The sequence below is a fragment of the Choristoneura fumiferana genome, chromosome 10 (assembly GCF_025370935.1).
Source record: "Choristoneura fumiferana chromosome 10, NRCan_CFum_1, whole genome shotgun sequence".
NCBI lineage: Eukaryota > Metazoa > Arthropoda > Insecta > Lepidoptera > Tortricidae > Choristoneura > Choristoneura fumiferana.
Window position 1 is genome coordinate 19,659,743 of NC_133481.1, and position 19,027 is coordinate 19,678,769.

The 19,027-nt window shown below is 52.5% G+C and overlaps 1 protein-coding gene across 1 annotated transcript in view; it reads right to left on the minus strand.

The window, feature by feature from the left end:
- Positions 1-215: 215 nt before the first annotated feature.
- Positions 216-19,027, minus strand: part of LOC141432267 (apoptosis-resistant E3 ubiquitin protein ligase 1) — a 73,350-nt gene continuing 54,538 nt past the window's right edge. The window contains exons 3-19 of the mRNA XM_074093815.1: positions 15,891-16,099; positions 14,716-14,855; positions 13,909-14,049; positions 12,862-12,970; positions 12,482-12,669; positions 11,945-12,067; positions 11,670-11,748; positions 11,370-11,566; positions 9,111-9,287; positions 7,612-7,789; positions 7,018-7,163; positions 6,768-6,911; positions 5,355-5,528; positions 4,539-4,691; positions 3,527-3,582; positions 2,995-3,133; positions 216-802 (exon numbers count right to left, since the gene is read on the minus strand). Coding sequence (XP_073949916.1) covers positions 632-802; positions 2,995-3,133; positions 3,527-3,582; positions 4,539-4,691; positions 5,355-5,528; positions 6,768-6,911; positions 7,018-7,163; positions 7,612-7,789; positions 9,111-9,287; positions 11,370-11,566; positions 11,670-11,748; positions 11,945-12,067; positions 12,482-12,669; positions 12,862-12,970; positions 13,909-14,049; positions 14,716-14,855; positions 15,891-16,099 — 2,524 coding nt within the window. The 3' untranslated portion in view covers positions 216-631. The remainder of the gene's footprint in view (positions 803-2,994; positions 3,134-3,526; positions 3,583-4,538; positions 4,692-5,354; positions 5,529-6,767; positions 6,912-7,017; positions 7,164-7,611; positions 7,790-9,110; positions 9,288-11,369; positions 11,567-11,669; positions 11,749-11,944; positions 12,068-12,481; positions 12,670-12,861; positions 12,971-13,908; positions 14,050-14,715; positions 14,856-15,890; positions 16,100-19,027) is intronic.

Consider the following 19,027-nt stretch of genomic DNA (forward strand, 5'->3'; position numbering starts at 1 on the left):
TGCTCGTACCCGTCGTAGTCCGGCAGACACAGCTGGTTGAAGCAGGTGTGGGCAGTGGGCAGTGGGCAGTGGGCTACTCAGATCATGCCGAAGCCCTCGCCGCCCTCGTTGATGGCCCAGAGCAGCGCGTGCACCAGCTGCTCGTACCCGTCGTAGTCGGCAGACACAGCTGGTTGAAGCAGGTGTGGGCAGTGGGCAGTGGGCGTGGGCTACCTCAGATCATGCCGAAGCCCTCGCCGCCCTCGTTGATGGCCCAGAGCAGCGCGTGCACCAGCTGCTCGTACCCGTCGTAGTCCGGCAGACACAGCTGGTTGAAGCAGGTGTGGGCAGTGGGCAGTGGGCAGTGGGCTACCTCAGATCATGCCGAAGCCCTCGCCGCCCTCGTTGATGGCCCAGAGCAGCGCGTGCACCAGCTGCTCGTACCCGTCGTAGTCCGGCAGACACAGCTGGTTGAAGCAGGTGTGGGCAGTGGGCAGTGGGCAGTGGGCTACCTCAGATCATGCCGAAGCCCTCGCCGCCCTCGTTGATGGCCCAGAGCAGCGCGTGCACCAGCTGCTCGTACCCGTCGTAGTCCGGCAGACACAGCTGGTTGAAGCAGGTGTGGGCAGTGGGCAGTGGGCAGTGGGCTACCTCAGATCATGCCGAAGCCCTCGCCGCCCTCGTTGATGGCCCAGAGCAGCGCGTGCACCAGCTGCTCGTACCCGTCGTAGTCCGGCAGACACAGCTGGTTGAAGCAGGTGTGGGCGGTGGGCAGCGCCCCGAACGTCGGCGCCGCCGTGATCTGGAACCGCGGGTTCAGCTCCTGGGGAACAATAACGGTATTAGGAAAGACTCTCTAAACTCTTTATTGTTATAAAAATAAAATATAAATACACAGAGAGAAGTACGAGCTAAAGGGGCGCGAGGCGAGGGGGGCCTTTTTGTTTGATAGTTTGGATCGTAAACGAGTAGGACCGTGAGTGGTGAACTGCACCCGGGAAGCTGGCGGGAGCAGCTGTGTGGGCGCACTTGGAAGCTGTGGGACACACCTGGAAGCTGTGGGGACAAACATGGAAACTGTGACATCTGGTAGCAGTGGGGACAGACCTGGAAGCCGTGAGACACACACCTGGCAGCCGTGAGACACACACCTGGCAGCCGTGGGTCAAGCACCTGGCAGCCGTGGGTCACGCACCTGGCAGCCGTGGGAAACGCACCTGACAGCCGTGGGTCACGCACCTGGCAGCCGTGGGAAACGCACCTGGCAGCCGTGGGTCACGCACCTGGCAGCCGTGGGTCACGCACCTGGCAGCCGTGGGTCACGCACCTGGAAGCTATGGGGACAAACATGGAAACTGTGACATCTGGTAGCAGTAAGGACACACCTGGAAGCTGTGACACCTGGTAGCCGTGGGGGACAGACCTGGAAACCGTGAGACACACACCTGGCAGCCGTGGGTCACACACCTGGCAGCCGTGGGTCACGCACCTGGCAGCCGTGGGTCACGCACCTGGCAGCCGTGGGTCACGCACCTGGCAGCCGTGGGTCACACACCTGGCAGCCGTGGGTCACGCACCTGGCAGCCGTGGGTCACGCACCTGGCAGCCGTGGGTCACACACCTGGCAGCCGTGGGTCACACACCTGGAAGCCGGCGGGCGGCAGCTGCGAGCAGCCGGTGGTGAACTGCAGCAGGCGCGCGCGCTCCTCTGCGCTCAAGTTGGCGACGGCGGCCCAGAACCATCCCAGCAGGCGCTCCCAGCCGCGCCCCGCCCCCGCCCCCGCCACCAGCGCGTGCGCCCGCCAGTGGGCCACACACCTGGCAGCCGTGGGTCACACACCTGGAAGCCGGCGGGCGGCAGCTGCGAGCAGCCGGTGGTGAACTGCAGCAGGCGCGCGCGCTCCTCTGCGCTCAAGTTGGCGACGGCGGCCCAGAACCATCCCAGCAGGCGCTCCCAGCCGCGCCCCGCCCCGCCCCCGCCACCAGCGCGTGCGCCCGCCAGTGGGCCACACACCTGGCAGCCGTGGGTCACACACCTGGAAGCCGGCGGGCGGCAGCTGCGAGCAGCCGGTGGTGAACTGCAGCAGGCGCGCGCGCTCCTCTGCGCTCAAGTTGGCGACGGCGGCCCAGAACCATCCCAGCAGGCGCTCCCAGCGCGCCCCGCCCCCGCCCCCGCCACCAGCGCGTGGCCCGCCAGTGGGCCACACACCTGGCAGCCGTGGGTCACACACCTGGAAGCCGGCGGGCGGCAGCTGCGAGCAGCCGGTGGTGAACTGCAGCAGGCGCGCGCGCTCCTCTGCGCTCAAGTTGGCGACGGCGGCCCAGAACCATCCCAGCAGGCGCTCCCAGCCGCGCCCCGCCCCCGCCCCGCCACCAGCGCGTGCGCCCGCCAGTGGGCCACACACCTGGCAGCCGTGGGTCACACACCTGGAAGCCGGCGGGCGGCAGCTGCGAGCAGCCGGTGGTGAACTGCAGCAGGCGCGCGCGCTCCTCTGCGCTCAAGTTGGCGACGGCGGCCCAGAACCATCCCAGCAGGCGCTCCCAGCCGCGCCCCGCCCCGCCCCCGCCACCAGCGCGTGCGCCCGCCAGTGGGCCACACACCTGGCAGCCGTGGGTCACACACCTGGAAGCCGGCGGGCGGCAGCTGCGAGCAGCCGGTGGTGAACTGCAGCAGGCGCGCGCGCTCCTCTGCGCTCAAGTTGGCGACGGCGGCCCAGAACCATCCCAGCAGGCGCTCCCAGCCGCGCCCGCGCCCCGCCCCCGCCACCAGCGCGTGGCCCGCCAGTGGGCCACACACCTGGCAGCCGTGGGTCACACACCTGGAAGCCGGCGGGCGGCAGCTGCGAGCAGCCGGTGGTGAACTGCAGCAGGCGCGCGCGCTCCTCTGCGCTCAAGTTGGCGACGGCGGCCCAGAACCACCCCAGCAGGCGCTCCCAGCCGCGCCCCGCCCCCGCCCCCGCCACCAGCGCGTGGCCCGCCAGTGGGCCACACACCTGGCAGCCGTGGGTCACACACCTGGAAGCCGGCGGGCGGCAGCTGCGAGCAGCCGGTGGTGAACTGCAGCAGGCGCGCGCGCTCCTCTGCGCTCAAGTTGGCGACGGCGGCCCAGAACCATCCCAGCAGGCGCTCCCAGCGCGCCCCGCCCCCGCCCCCGCCACCAGCGCGTGCGCCCCGCCAGTGGGCCACACACCTGGCAAGCCGTGGTCAACCACCTGGAAGCCGGCGGGCGGCAGCTGCGAGCAGCCGGTGGTGAACTGCAGCAGGCGCGCGCGCTCCTCTGCGCTCAAGTTGGCGACGGCGGCCCAGAACCATCCCAGCAGGCGCTCCCAGCCGCGCCCCGCCCCCGCCGCCACCAGCGCGTGCGCCCGCCAGTGGGCCACACACCCTGGCAGCCGTGGGTCACACACCTGGAAGCCGGCGGCGGCAGCTGCGAGGGCACGGTGGTGAACTGCAGCAGGCGCGCGCGCTCCTCTGCGCTCAAGTTGGCGACGGCGGCCCAGCCATCCCAGCAGGCGCTCCCGCCGCGCCCCGCCCGCCCCCCGCCACCAGCGCGTGCGCCCGCCAGTCCGCCACAGACACCTCGCCCGTGCCGCACACCAGCAGCTGATTCATTCACATCATATTTGTACCACTTGGAATGGAACACGATCAAACCGGAAAAAAGTCACAATTCCGAAACAAATTATTGCATACATAATAATAGAAAGAAACACCAATAGAAACGCTTCATTTTGGTACCTATCCCGGCACAGCACATCTCTATTGGAAACAGCTGAGCGGAGCGTGGCTAGATAAATGAAGCGTTTCTATTGGTTCAAAGTCAAAATATCTTTATTCAATTTAGGAACAAGCACTATAACAGTCCAAAATTCATGTTTATGAAAAACACAAGTCTTCGCAACACATCCTTAAATACAGTTTCAGGGACATATTAAGTATAATTAGGGTTGTAAGGGAGGCCTTTTTAGCGGAGGCGGAGGCGGATGCGAAGGCGATGAGTTTCGCCTCCGCGGACGCGGAGGTTAACGGAGACGGATGCGGAGGTGAAAGTGGATGTGGAAAAAATAGTAGTTTATGATTTATTCAACTCAAAAATATCTGAAATTTCAAAAAACTACCATATCTCACTTGTTTTCGGCGTCATTGTGCATGTGACTTAAATAAACATATACTTTGTACAAAATCACTTAAAAAAATCGCGGTTCAATCAAACATATATTACATTATATGTACATCGTACGTCCAAGCAACGAGACAGGTTGATTCCTGTCGTATGTTATTTGTAATACACCCGCCCCCACCCCGACCGCGTTCCCGCTGCGCGCCGAGATAATGAAATAAGAAATAAACCTCCGTTATAATTTCGCAATAAAAATTGCGGAGGCGGAGGCGGAGGCGAAGATACGATTTCTTGCGAAACTTCCGCAGTAACGGAGGCGGAGGCGAAGTTCCGTTACAACCCCAATTATAATACATTGGTCGACCGTTCTTTCAGGTTTTCAGTTATTTAATGAACACCTTGTGTTGACCGAAGGATTACTAGTTGGTTGCGGACCGACCTCGAGCTCGTTCTCATCGAAGATGGCGAGCAGGTGTCCGGGCACGAGCAGCGTCAGTCCGCGCAGGAAGGCGTCGGTCTCTGCGCGGCAGCGCGCCGCCAGCCGCCACTGCGCCAGCGCGTCCAAGTACTTGATCTTGGTACTGTTCGTCACCTGCAAAAAAATCACTCCATTTTTAGGGTTCCGAAGCCAAAATGGCCAAAACGGAACCCTTATAGTTTCGCCATGTCTGTCTGTCTGTCCGTCCGCGGCTTTGCTCAGGGACTATCAATGCTAGAAAGCTGTAATTTTGCACGGATATATAGGTAAACTATGCCGACAAAATGGTGTAATTAAAAGTTAAAAAAAAAACATTTTTTTTAGGGTATATCCCATAGACGTAAAGTAGGGGTGATTTTTTTTTTCTCATCCAATCCTATAGTGTGGGGTATCGTTGGATAGGTATTTTAAAACCATTAGGTGTTTGCGAAATATTCAACTTTAAAGTGCAAATTTTCATTAAAATCGAGCGTCCCCCCCCCTCTAAAATCTAAATCTGTCATCATATAATAGGGAGAGATTGGCAAGAGGAGATCTGTGTCCAGCAGTGGGATGGATAGTGTGTTTTTTTTTATTATTTAATTGTATACTGTAGTTTTAAAGTATTATATTTGTAATTATTTTATGTTGAAAAAGTACTTTGCCAAGTTTCTTGCGGCGCATTCTTCTTGACAATGATGGTCTTTCCGTAAGCGCTGGTTGTTTAAAAAATGACGTGTAAAAGTGCCCATTGCGGCCTATTTACTGAATAAATGATTTGAATTTGAATTTGGTCACCCGTATGGAGGAGCCGCCGGGCAGCAGGTCGTGGGTCTCCACGAGGTGTCCGGAGGCGTCGTACACGTCCTCCGCGAAGTAGATCTCGGGCACCGACTCCGCAGAGTCCAGGTCCGTCTCCAGAAGGTACTTTATCTTGGACAGGTACAGCTCCGGATCGTCTTGTTCGAAATACTGGAAAAAATACATTTATAATAAGTACAAATCTAGGGCGAATGAGCATTTATTAAGGCCCGGCTGGCATGCGTAAACGTTTATCCAAAAACCGGCCAAGAGCGTGTCGGACATGCCCATGATAGTTCCGTAGCCATTACGAAAAAATCAAGTAATGTTTTTCTAAGGATTTCGTATTGTGTATCATCCAAGTTTAGGTATATTTTATAGGTACCCTTAGGCTGCTATTCACTCTTGAACTACTAATAATTCTCAAGCAATCGTAACCGTTATATATTTTCTAGTAAATTTTATATAGGTACCTACTCCCATTCTTGTTTTTTTTTTTAATTTTCCACCCAACAGTTTAGATTCAGAGGAGAGGGGGACGCTCGAATTTAATGAAAATTTACACTTTGAAGTTGAATATTTCGCTAACAGATCACTGAATCAAAATCGTCTTGGTAACCCCTCAAATAGTTTTATAATACCTATCCAACGATACCCCACACTATAGGGTCAGTCGAGAAAAAAAATCACCTCCACTTTACGTATATGGGAGGTACCTTAAAAACCCTTTTCTAAGGTTTTTTTTTATTTTACCACTTTGTCGGCGTGACTAAATGTATAATCATGCCAAATTACAGTTTTCTAGTACTAACGGTCTCTGAGCTTAGCCGCGGAGAGACAGACAGACAGACGGACAGACATGGCAAAACTATAAGGGCTCCTAGTTGACTACGGAACCATAAAAATGGGAGCAAAAATATATATAGGTATATCGTTTTGCACGTAGGTGGCGCTTGTGATAAAGTTTGCTAAGTTTGAAAACTACAAGACAAGTGATTCCAGAAAAAAATTAACAGTTAAGGGCCAATCCATAAACTCATCATCCCGGCCTAAATGTGTCCCACCTGTGTCCACTGTGCCCAGCAGCTTTACTTCTATATCGTGGTCGTCGGTTGAAAATCAGTAGCGAACCTTTAGTCAGTAATTTTTTATAAAAATAATGAAACCTTTCTTTTCAAAAGATTACTAAAGTTCTCTACATGGCGTTAAAAAATTTCAGTGGAGAACCCCGAAGCCCGTGCCCGTTCGGGGCCCGGGGCGGCACAGCTGGCCTCTTGGAACTTAATTTTATCAGAGAACTTGTGGCTATTTAGGAGCCTCTCTGGCCTGGAATCCCGGGGCGGGCCGCCTCTTCCACCCCTGGAAAGTTTCCACCTTCCGTATACGCAGACAGCTTCAGCCAGGAGTCACCTTATAGTGCACGCGCAGCCCTATCAGCTGCGCCAGGAAGGACCGCGACAGCCGCGCGCGCACCAGCTGCCGGTAGCTGCCCCCCAGCGCGCTCTCGTACAGACACTTGCCCACCAGCTTGCCTGCCAGCTCGAAGTGTTTCAGCTGGAACAACAACAAAACAACTTGTAAAGCATGATTGTTCAGTATTTGTTGTTGTGGGGTCAGGGTCGCAGAGTGTTTGTGTTTGTGTTTGTGTGTTCCTGGATACCTTGAGGTGCTTGGGGCGGTCGGGGTTGGGATGCACGAGGCCGGTGGGCTCGTCGTGGAACGGCGCGAACAGCCCCGTGCGCGCCTCGAACAGCCGCCCGCACAGCAGCGAGAACCACTCGCGACGCACGCCGCCCCAGTCCACGCCTGGGGTGCAATCATTTGTTAAAACAGGCGTCAACTAAACCGAAGCCACCTATGGCGTGCATTGGTTTTATCCCAGGGTAGGCAGCCCCCCCCTCCCCCCAACACGGTAGACAGCTCAAGGCGCTGCCTACCATGGCATTGACCCATTGCACGCCTATGCACCACCCTACTGTAACGCTATGGTTACTCCAATGACTCGAACTGCCCAAGATGTACACGCCTATACGGTTGTAGCCTTGTAGCTAACATAAAACCAAAATTCATTGAAATCTTAGTATTGCCGTTATCACAACAATTCCCAGTGGCTTAAAAGAAAGTCCTGGATGCTCACATCAAAGTTCTGGCACCAGTCGGCGACAATGAAGTACCTTGTAACCTTGAAACTGGTGTTAAAAATCCCTCTAACATAATAAATGAGACAAATATACGTCTTGGTAATTGTACTGACCCTGCTCGCCCTGGAAGGTGACGTCGAAGTTCCTGCACCAGTCGGCGACGGTGAAGTGTCTTGTAGCCTTGAGACTGGTGTTGATGAGGTCAGACCGCAACACGCGGATGGCTAGCTTGTCGTGCGCGTGCCGCGCGTGCGCCTTGCGGACTTCAGAGTAGAAGAAGTCTTGCTTGTTCTGAGGACAACAAGACAACAAGACAAACTACAATACAATACCGATGACTCTTTATTGAACACCAACATGCAGTGAGTAGAACAGAAAGCACAAATAAATAGAGATTTTCCAAGGTAAGCCGTAAGTTAAACACGTTTTTCTTTTTGTTTTCAAATACAATTTAAAGAAAGAAAGAAAGAAGATATTTATTCACATTCACAAAGACACACAAATTCAATAAAATCTAAAAATAAGAATAAACAACAAAAACAAAAGAAAACCAAAAAAAAAAAACAATTTATTTGATACAAATATATTCTCAAGCAGAGGATCGTGGGTTCAAACCCGGGCTCGAGTTTAACCCCCACAAATCTGAGAAGCAATTCAATGGTTTGATTGAAGTTCCCAATCCACACTGGGACCGCATGGGAGCTACTGTCGGAGCCCTCTCATACTGTGAAGACTGTGCCCAGCAGTGAGATGTATATAATATATGCACTCTATAAATTATGTCACACCAATTCCCCCCCCCTTTTCATACCATATCTATTGTTATTGTCCTCGACCAGAGCTGACCTTGACCGTGTCCCCCAGAGCTGACCTTGAAGGTGTCCTCCCCGCCGCAGTTGGCCAGCAGCAGCTGCGCGAAGGTGGCGGCCAGCAGGTCCCGCTGCGCCGAGGCCAGCTGCACCGCGGCTGCACGCGTCCTCGACCAGAGCTGACCTTGACCGTGTCCCCCAGAGCTGACCTTGAAGGTGTCCTCCCCGCCGCAGTTGGCCAGCAGCAGCTGCGCGAAGGTGGCGGCCAGCAGGTCCCGCTGCGCCGAGGCCAGCTGCACCGCGCGGCTGCACGCGTCCTCGACCAGAGCTGACCTTGACCGTGTCCCCCAGAGCTGACCTTGAAGGTGTCCTCCCCGCCGCAGTTGGCCAGCAGCAGCTGCGCGAAGGTGGCGGCCAGCAGGTCCCGCTGCGCCGAGGCCAGCTGCACGCGCGGCTGCACGCGTCCTCGACCAGAGCTGACCTTGACCGTGTCCCCCAGAGCTGACCTTGAAGGTGTCCTCCCCGCCGCAGTTGGCCAGCAGCAGCTGCGCGAAAGGTGGCGGCCAGCAGGTCCCGCTGCGCCGAGGCCAGCTGCACGCGCGGCTGCACGCGTCCTCGACCAGAGCTGACCTTGACCGTGTCCCCCAGAGCTGACCTTGAAGGTGTCCTCCCCGCCGCAGTTGGCCAGCAGCAGCTGCGCGAAGGTGGCGGCCAGCAGGTCCCGCTGCGCCGAGGCCAGCTGCACGCGCGGCTGCACGCGTCCTCGACCAGAGCTGACCTTGACCGTGTCCCCCAGAGCTGACCTTGAAGGTGTCCTCCCCGCCGCAGTTGGCCAGCAGCAGCTGCGCGAAGGTGGCGGCCAGCAGGTCCCGCTGCGCCGAGGCCAGCTGCACGCGCGGCTGCACTCCGTCCTCGATCGCGAACTCGCCCGCGCCCGCCTCCCCGCCCGGCTGCAGGATCAGCTGGAAACGTGCAATAAACTGTTAGGAGTCACACACTTGCGATTTACGGACGAGTTCAAAGCGAGGCGATTTCGTTGCGAGCGCGCAACGATGTCATGTACACTTATTTTGCTTCGCTTTCAACACGTCCGCAAATCGTCAGTGTGATAAAAGGCTTTAGAGTCGTGTTATTTGTCTAAATCGGGAAGTCAAATTTCTGAAGTTTGAGTGATCTATCTGTTGCTTGCGGCTGAAACAGTCGGCCTGGCAGGCTGGGGGGGGGGGGGGCACCTTGGTGGAGGGGCACAGCCGGTAAGCGGTGGCGCGGCGCGGGATGAACCCCAGGAAGTAGTCTTTGAGCACGAGCTGCTTGCGGCTGAGGCAGCAGAGCACGCGGCGCGGCAGGCTGGGGGGGGGGGTACCTTGGTGGAGGGGCACAGCCGGTAAGCGGTGGCGCGGCGCGGGATGAACCCCAGGAAGTAGTCTTTGAGCACGAGCTGCTTGCGGCTGAGGCAGCAGAGCACGCGGCGCGGCAGGCTGGGGGGGGGGCACCTTGGTGGAGGGGCACCAGCCGGTAAGCGGTGGCGCGGCGCGGGATGAAACCCCAGGAAGTAGTCCTTGAGCACGAGCTGCTTGCGGCTGAGGCAGCAGAGCACGCGGCGCGGCAGGCTGGGGGGGGGCACCTTGGTGGAGGGGCACAGCCGGTAAGCGGTGGCGCGGCGCGGGATGAACCCCAGGAAGTAGTCTTTGAGCACGAGCTGCTTGCGGCTGAGGCAGCAGAGCACGCGGCGCGGCAGGCTGGGGGGGGGGGGCACCTTGGTGGAGGGGCACAGCCGGTAAGCGGTGGCGCGGCGCGGGATGAACCCCAGGAAGTAGTCCTTGAGCACGAGCTGCTTGCGGCTGAGGCAGCAGAGCACGCGGCGCGGCAGGCTGGGGGGGGGGGCACCTTGGTGGAGGGGCACAGCCGGTAAGCGGTGGCGCGGCGCGGGATGAACCCCAGGAAGTAGTCCTTGAGCACGAGCTGCTTGCGGCTGAGGCAGCAGAGCACGCGGCGCGGCAGGCTGGGGGGGGGGCACCTGGTGGAGGGGCACAGCCGGTAAGCGGTGGCGCGGCGCGGATGAACCCCAGGAAGTAGTCCTTGAGCACGAGCTGCTTGCGGCTGAGGCAGCAGAGCACGCGGCGCGGCAGGCTGGGGGGGGGGGCACCTTGGTGGAGGGGCACAGCCGGTAAGCGGTGGCGCGGCGCGGGATGAACCCCAGGAAGTAGTCCTTGAGCACGAGCTGCTTGCGGCTGAGGCAGCAGAGCACGCGGCGCGGCAGGCTGGGGGGGGGGCACCTTGGTGGAGGGGCACAGCCGGTAAGCGGTGGCGCGGCGCGGGATGAACCCCAGGAAGTAGTCCTTGAGCACGAGCTGCTTGCGGCTGAGGCAGCAGAGCACGCGGCGCGGCAGGCTGGGGGGGGGGCACCTTGGTGGAGGGGCACAGCCGGTAAGCGGTGGCGCGGCGCGGGATGAACCCCAGGAAGGAGTCTTTGAGCACGAGCTGCTTGCGGCTGAGGCAGCAGAGCACGCGGCGCGGCAGGGGGGGGGGGCACCTTGGTGGAGGGGCACAGCCGGTAAGCGGTGGCGCGGCGCGGGATGAACCCCAGGAAGTAGTCCTTGAGCACGAGCTGCTTGCGGCTGAGGCAGCAGAGCACGCGGCGCGGCAGGCTGGGGGGGGGGGGCACCTTGGTGGAGGGGCACAGCCGGTAAGCGGTGGCGCGGCGCGGGATGAACCCCAGGAAGTAGTCCTTGAGCACGAGCTGCTTGCGGCTGAGGCAGCAGAGCACGCGGCGCGGCAGGCTGGGGGGGGGGGGGCACCTTGGTGGAGGGGCACAGCCGGTAAGCGGTGGCGCGGCGCGGGATGAACCCCAGGAAGTAGTCTTTGAGCACGAGCTGCTTGCGGCTGAGGCAGCAGAGCACGCGGCGCGGCAGGCTGGGGGGGGGGGCACCTTGGTGGAGGGGCACAGCCGGTAAAGCGGTGGCGCGGCGCGGGATGAACCCCAGGAAGTAGTCTTTGAGCACGAGCTGCTTGCGGCTGAGGCAGCAGAGCACGCGGCGCGGCAGGCTGGGGGGGGGGGGCACCTTGGTGGAGGGGCACAGCCGGTAAGCGGTGGCGCGGCGCGGGATGAACCCCAGGAAGTAGTCTTTGAGCACGAGCTGCTTGCGGCTGAGGCAGCAGAGCACGCGGCGCGGCTTGCCGGGCGGCGGCGTGCGGCACGCGTAGCACCACATGTGCCGCTTCGACGACATGTTGCGTTGCAGTGTCGCTGTGTCCGACGCTGATGAAAAATGGAATGGAAAACATTACACATCTGGTGATTGTCATTAAAAATGTTAAAAATATAAACATCTTGGATAAAAACGTAGCATACAAAAACTTACCGGTAAGCACGATGCAATCAAATTCTCCATTGTGCAACAGCACTGATTCATAATAAATGCCAGCGCGATACAATCCCGCCTGGAAAAGGAGCAAATACAACATAAACATGCATGGCAGAAAATAAAGTCATTGGTAAAATTTAAACTTCATTGACTCAGACAGTAGCCAAAATTTTAATGAATAGGTACGAATGTTCACATAGTTTTTGAATAGAACGAGTTAAGGGTCCATTAAAGTTAACAACGATTCTAATTGTTGCTATTAAAGTGTTTACCTGTGGGAAACATAACGACATCGAGACTCGCTCATTGACAGCATCGTACTGGAACGTGGCAGAATTTGAAAGCTGTTCATCCACCTCGCCTCCTAGAGGACTTATGCGGATCGTAAAGCCCTCCTGTAAAATATAACTACAATACAATGTCTCTTTATTTTAAATATTACGTAATAAAACGAAACTGAAACAAGTTTTCATTAAAAAACATATTTTTCTGTCTGTACTTTTTGTTTACTGTACGTGCATTGTCATTTAACCGCATGCATACGTTTACTAACTGATCCGTAAATGAATATGACAAAGGCCTTTGAGGTTGATGGCAATGTAGTTAGTAGTACAAAACCTGTCAAATTTTAAATATTTCATTTTAAAACATAATAGTTAGCATACATACAAAGATAAAATACGTAAACAATAATTTCAGACGCGTTTAAAGTACGGAGACATTCAATGTATTCAAAGAACGATATGGTGTCCCGCAGGGAGGTGTCCTAGGGCCAAGTTTGTTTGTACCATATAGTGGTGGGTGCGTACCTCGGGCTGCGGCGCGGCCGTGGGGTTGTCGTACTGGTCCCGCGGGTGCAGATGCAGCGCGCGCGCGTGTCCGGCGCACCACACGAGCGCGGCGCCGGCGCCGGCGCGCGCCACACGCGAGCGGCGCGCCTCCACGCGCCCCGCCGTGAACCAGCGCCGGTACGGGCTGCCGCTGATGTTCACGCCGCCTGTGCCGACAAACTTACTTGACTGAATTTATGTTCTTTTTTATACCTAGGTATATGATAAAAAGGTATACAAGAATGTCAGAAATAGACCAATAGCGACATTGTTTCGCAAAATAGGCGACATCGAAAGTAGACAAACCTAAAATACTATTATGATTGTGATAGGTACCATATCGCTCCTCATAGACTTACCGATGGTAACGGCGATGATATAGACGCCGGCGGTGCGCACGGTGAACTTGACGCGCGCCGTGTGCGCCTGCGCAGGGTCGCCGGACCCCAACTCGATCACTGCCGTCATCTGCGGAACATGCAAGGAAAACATGCTATTTTAACTTATATCTCATCGAATTTTGCTTAATACTTATGCATATTTCGGCATAAAAACTCGTTAAAACTGCACTCGACGACAGTCCACTCCACAAAGGTTCGAGAAGGGATGCAGTACGGAAGATATGGCAATGGATTGTGAAGCTTGCCACCACCACGCCACGAGTGTGACGGCGAGGAAAGAGTCCTATTTTCGGTTAATTTATACCTTGTACAACTATAAAACACTTCAATATTAACAAAAATAGTAAATGATCACCAAATTGTACTGAAAATGACTGAGATCCGCTTCGCGGAGATCCTATTATACGAACCTTCGGTATTTCATACCTTCAAACGTAATCTGGTTAGGTTAACTTACGATTAAATATGGATAAGGTTTCAACCCACTAAAATATCCCAAAGCACCGCAACAGCGCATCGATTTCTTTAAATTCATTAAGAATAGTTTAAAACTGATCACTTACTACATTTGTCCTCATTTTTTTTGTGATGTTGATCTTTATTTTGGTCTAGTACCAAAAAAGGGTCGTCACCTAAATAACCTAATTTCACCCCAGACATAGTCTATACATCATTGGCATCGGCGAGAGGTTATCAACGGCGGTGCACTCCAGAATACTCCAGTTTTTTCAACATGAGACGCGACGTGGGGTGTGGGGGGGACTTCGTGAAGCGACTGGTTGTGCAGGGCCGGGTGAATGGCAGCAGATCACGTGGACGTTCACCATTGCGATGGACGGACCAAATCAAGTCGTTGACTGACAAATCCCTCAACGAATGCGCAAGACAGGCCTCAGCAAGGGATAAATGGCGCACGGCAGTGAAGCGCTACCGAGCGTCTCGCGTGACCACGACTGCTCTGCCAAGAGTAAGCGACTGAGAAGAAGAACATAGTCTATACATTACCTTCCTGGTACCCAGCGAGATGTTGACAGCGAGCTCGTCGGTGTCACACACGGGGTAGGGCTGCCCGTTGCGCTGGTAGCAGGTCACAGTGAAACACATCGTGTCGCCCACCGGGTGGGGTTCCTCCCAGCCCCACTCCACCTGCAAGACACGGACACTGTATCCTCCTATCCCACTAATTTTTTAAATGCGGAAGTTTGTAAGTCTGTTTGTTTGTTACCATATCACGTCTGAACCGCTGAACCGATTTAGACGAAATTCGGTATTCATAGATCGAAGGACGGGGAAGGACATAGAATAGTTTTTATCCCGAACATTTGCATAGTTCCCACGGGATGACGATAAGCGAATTCTACGCGGACAGAGTCACGGGCAACAGCTAGTTTAAAATAAAAACGAAAGACTTCTTGACGTGCCTTTTTGAGTTTATTCGTCAGATTCTTGATTTTCAGAATTTGCAGTTACCTAATATTAAACAAAACAGAAGTAATCTTTACAATGCTTTCAGGAAGACCCTCATTGGCAAAAATGCACTTCAAGAAACTTGGCAGAAAGTCACATTTTCAAAACAAAAATTACATTGGTCTCATTTATTACTGTAAGGTACAGTCATGTGCAAAGATATCGTCGATTCACTTAGCATTAAGGTCATGTATACATACCTATTTTTGTAACTTTGGACGTGTCGATATCTTTCCACTTGACTGTACAAATGGAACCAAAATAAATCTCCCTTTCATTCTTTTTTCTTCCTTTCTTTGTTGTGTCAGATATTTATTAGTGTGGGTGAGTGTACAGCGGGCTCACCTTGCAGCTGGGCGGGTGCAGGTACTTCCCGGTGACGTACTGCAGCAGACTGTGCTTGGCTTCCGGCGCCAGCGAGGGCTGCGTCATGGCCGCCAGAGTCACCAGCCCACATACTGACACTGACACTATCAGCATGCCCCCTGCAACGTGATATGGTCACATAAAATCATATCTTACAGGTTACTTAAGTCCTAAGACGACATTTTTGTCCAATGTGTGTTGCCAATACATACGGAATTGCTAAAGCTTTTTAAAGCATTAAGTATTGTCTAACAAAACAAATCGCAATCGTTTTCACCACTTCTTTCAGTATTCCGGATGAGGGTAGAAAGAGACAATGATTGCGATCGCCAACGTCAGCGCGTTAGACAATATGACCTCTGGTCGCTTACAATGGACCTGATAAGAAAACTCAGTCAGTCAAAGGGCGATGGAGCGAGCCAGGCTCGGAGTTTCCCTACGTAATCAAATCAGATATGAGGAGATCCGTAGGAGAGCCAACTACTGACATAGCTCGGAGTGTAGCCAACTTTAGTGGCAGTACTTCTTCATCTTCTTCAAGTGCCACTCCATTACTGAAGGTTGGCAGTCAACTCCTTGTATCTTTACTTGTCAAGCGCCAATCTGTACGTTTGTAACTTTATCCGTCCAGCTGATGCGAAGCACGCGACGGTAACACCCCATTTCAAAAGCTTCTACCTTTTTACGGAGCTCTGCTTTTATGGTCCACGCTTCACACCCATACAGAGTGGCAGTACGCAGGGCACATTACGTGTATAACCGCCCGCCGATGAGGCAGTAAGGCTTAAGAGTGGGGACCGCGAACCGGAAGATGTTGCGAGGGACCTCTAACCAGATGGATTGACGATCTGACAAAATTAGCAGAAACCAGTTGGATACAGGCAGCGCAGTGCCGATGCCTTAATTTCCTCTGCAGTGGGCGTCTTTCAGTTAGATGAGGTAACATTTCAGTGAGTGTGCAACAAAACTCAACCTTATTCATCGGATTCCTGCTTTCACATGTTAATCGGGAAACGGGATCTTCACGCAACTGCAACCTAGAAACCATTTTCTATCACTAGCGGGACAAATTAATTCTTACTGTCACCATATTTTCACGAATAAAATAAACGTTTTCTTTCGTTCTTTCCAATCATCACCTCTACACCACTCACCCCACGTCCAAGCGTCCTGGTGCTTGCTGTTCTTGACGACGGCGCTCCACAGGTCCGACTTGAGGGTCTGTAGCGCGTCCTTGCCGGTGGGCAGGCTCTGTCGCGCGGCCGACCACGCGCCGAAGTCCTTCGGGTCCAGCACATGGCGCGCCGTGGTATCCTCCAACCAGTACACATCTTCCAGGGACGAAACGTCCAGACTTAACAATCTAGAACAAAGACAGAAATGTTAGAGAAACACTCGACGGTTACTTTGAGGAAGAATATCAATGAACCATTTTTTTTTTTGCTTTTTGCCACTAGAGCAGAAAGCAAGTTCTGGTAGCGTACTCGTAAGCGTAAGAGCACGATTAAAAGGCTGATCCCATTTTAGTAACGGAAATGTTATACTAAACAATTATAGACCAAAAGTGCTTTAGGAAAAAAAAATATGCATGCAAAAAAAAAGTATGCCATACAATATTACACCAAACAATTTCGGCCAGAAAATTTTAGGAAAAAAAATGTTAGACCTTCAAATTCAAATTCAAAATTCAAATGATTTATTCAGTAAATAGGTCGCAATGGGCACTTTTACACGGCATTTTTTTTAACTACCAGCGCTTTCGGAAAGACCATCATTGCCAAGAAGTTGGCAGAAATTGGCAGAAAGTCATTTTTTCATAAAAATATAATTACAAGTAAATAAATAAAACCTGTCCTTGCGAAGGACACCCAGCAATTTTATATAGAAGTATCTTAAAGCTGGTTGGCGGTTGCGTAATCTATCACTCCTCCGAGGATATGATAATGGGGCAGAGAGCCGAAGCTCGGCCAAAGCCAGCGAAGCCCCCGTATTTAATATCGCGGAAACGGCGTTCGCGGGCGATTTGTCATCCGCCAGTAGGGGCAGCGCTTAGCTTAGGGCGCGTAGCGTCGGATCTTTTCAGAGGATTTACTTCAACTTCAACTTTTTGCTTAATGGCAACCGGTCGCTTTAGGTTAGCAACCATTACTGCCAATGACACCTGACAGCAGCAAATTATACCAGAGGATTTATTTTGTGATCATCTAACTGACAGATTAAATACTTTTTTTTTAAACGAAACTACCCACTGAACTACATAAATAATTGTATTTTGTTTTTGTTTGTTTGTTTTGCAGTAGCACATTTTAACAGTATTTATTTATTATACATAAAATTTAAATTATTGGTTTATTTCAAATATACATTTACAATACAATACTTTCAACCTACTATTTTCACAGGAGCATAAAAAAATATAAAAAGTAAATTTAAACAATCAAAAAAATCGACTGAACATACAAAAAAAGAAAAAAACCAAGTAGAGGTCTAAACCTCTGTTTTTAAGTAACTTTAATTCAGTTTAATAGTCGGAACCCATTCAAAGTCGTGGCCAGCTCAAAAATTCCCAGTATCTTAAGTAACAAAACTTAAGCTTAAGTAACAAACTTCCACAAAAATTATTACTTAAAAAACAGAGGTTTAGACCTCTACTTGTTTTTTTCTTTTAAGTTGTTTTTTGAGGCAGTCGGATTTTTTATAATTTCACAGTTTCTTTGTAAGAATTTTTTTTTTTTCAAATTTAGTCAATAAACTTATGTTCAATCCGTGTTCAACCCTCGCTTCGTCCGGTCCATTAGCGTGACCCGCGCGGGTCGCCCCGCCCGTAATGCCTCGTTTAGACCCTGCCTTGAATACAGACGGGTACACAATAATTATGTTGCTTTAACCAAGAAAACGAGTGGCTGAACGGGTTTATGTAGCGCGAATGTGATTAGTGGATTCGGTAATTGATTGCTTCGAACGTTAATTTGCGGGGGTCCGTATCAAATCGACTTATATTAATTTGCTTTTGTTTGTGCTTTAAACACGATTGTTTGTTCTCAAGTCTTGCCTAGTATCTACCCATAATACAAGTATTGCTTACTTTGGGGGGACTATTGTCTATTGGTGTCAATTGTCCTGTGTATTTTATTTTTATTTGCTCATCCCCTAAAACTGCTGTTTTAGGGAGGAAGCAGATAGGTACATTCGTTCTATTTAGTAAATTTATCTCAAACTTCTTTTGACTAGGTATATATTTTCTAGCACCGCAGCGAAATAGCCACACAAACAACCTCATACTTAACTAAACCTACAAACTTTATCACAACTAGAGAAGGTGCGAATGTAACATTAATTAAAACAATTTAAAGGGGCATTAAAAGGGACAAGCCCTAAGGGCCTGTGTCACAATCGGAGTCCTAAACTTGTCTGCAGTTGTTTAAACTTCAGTGCCATTGTTGGTGGATTACACAAGTTTAAGGTACTTGTTCCTGTGAGTCCTGAAGGTTTGGGTCGTGGGCGGGGTCTAGCAAATACTAAACAGTCTTTAGTATTTCTGACATCGATATCTATGTACCTTACGGCACTAGACTGGCTGTTTAGAACAAAACGGCGCATCAATCATCAACCCCTATCACGGACGTCAACAAACTAGTGAAAGGTTCACAAATCCGCGCTGTGAACAAGTTTTGTGCGCCGTTTTGAAAGAACATGGTAAGAATAAGAAACATGCAGTCTATTCGTCTAGTACATAGATGTCAATGATTTCTTATAAGTGATAAACAAAGGTCCTTCTTGCTTGTATTGTAGTATCTGTTGTGTTTCGGTGTGGAGAGTTAGACAGCCGGTAAAATTACTGGCACTTGAGGTATCCCATCTTAGGCCTCTAAGTTGGCAACGCATCTGCAATTCCCCTGGTGTTGCAGATGTCTATGGGCGGTGGTGATCTCTTACTATTAGGAGACCCACTTGCACGTTTGCCATCCAGTCGAATAAAAAACAAAGTATATAAGGCTTAAAGCCGAGTTTAGACTTGCAAGAAAAATCGTGTAAGTTGCATTACATTGCGGCGCTCGCTTGACCACTAGGAACTCGTTGGCTTTACGGCCTCGCAATGTAATGCAACTTGCATGATTATTCTCGCAAGTCTACACTCGGCTTTACAAGTTAGGTAACATGTCGATCAAAACTTAATATTGAATCTTTGCCGCTTTTAGTACGGGATCCTACACTGCGCATGCGCATGTCCCGACAGTCGTCACGCACATGGCTGGTTTTTATCCACCCATATTTTATTTTAAACCAACAC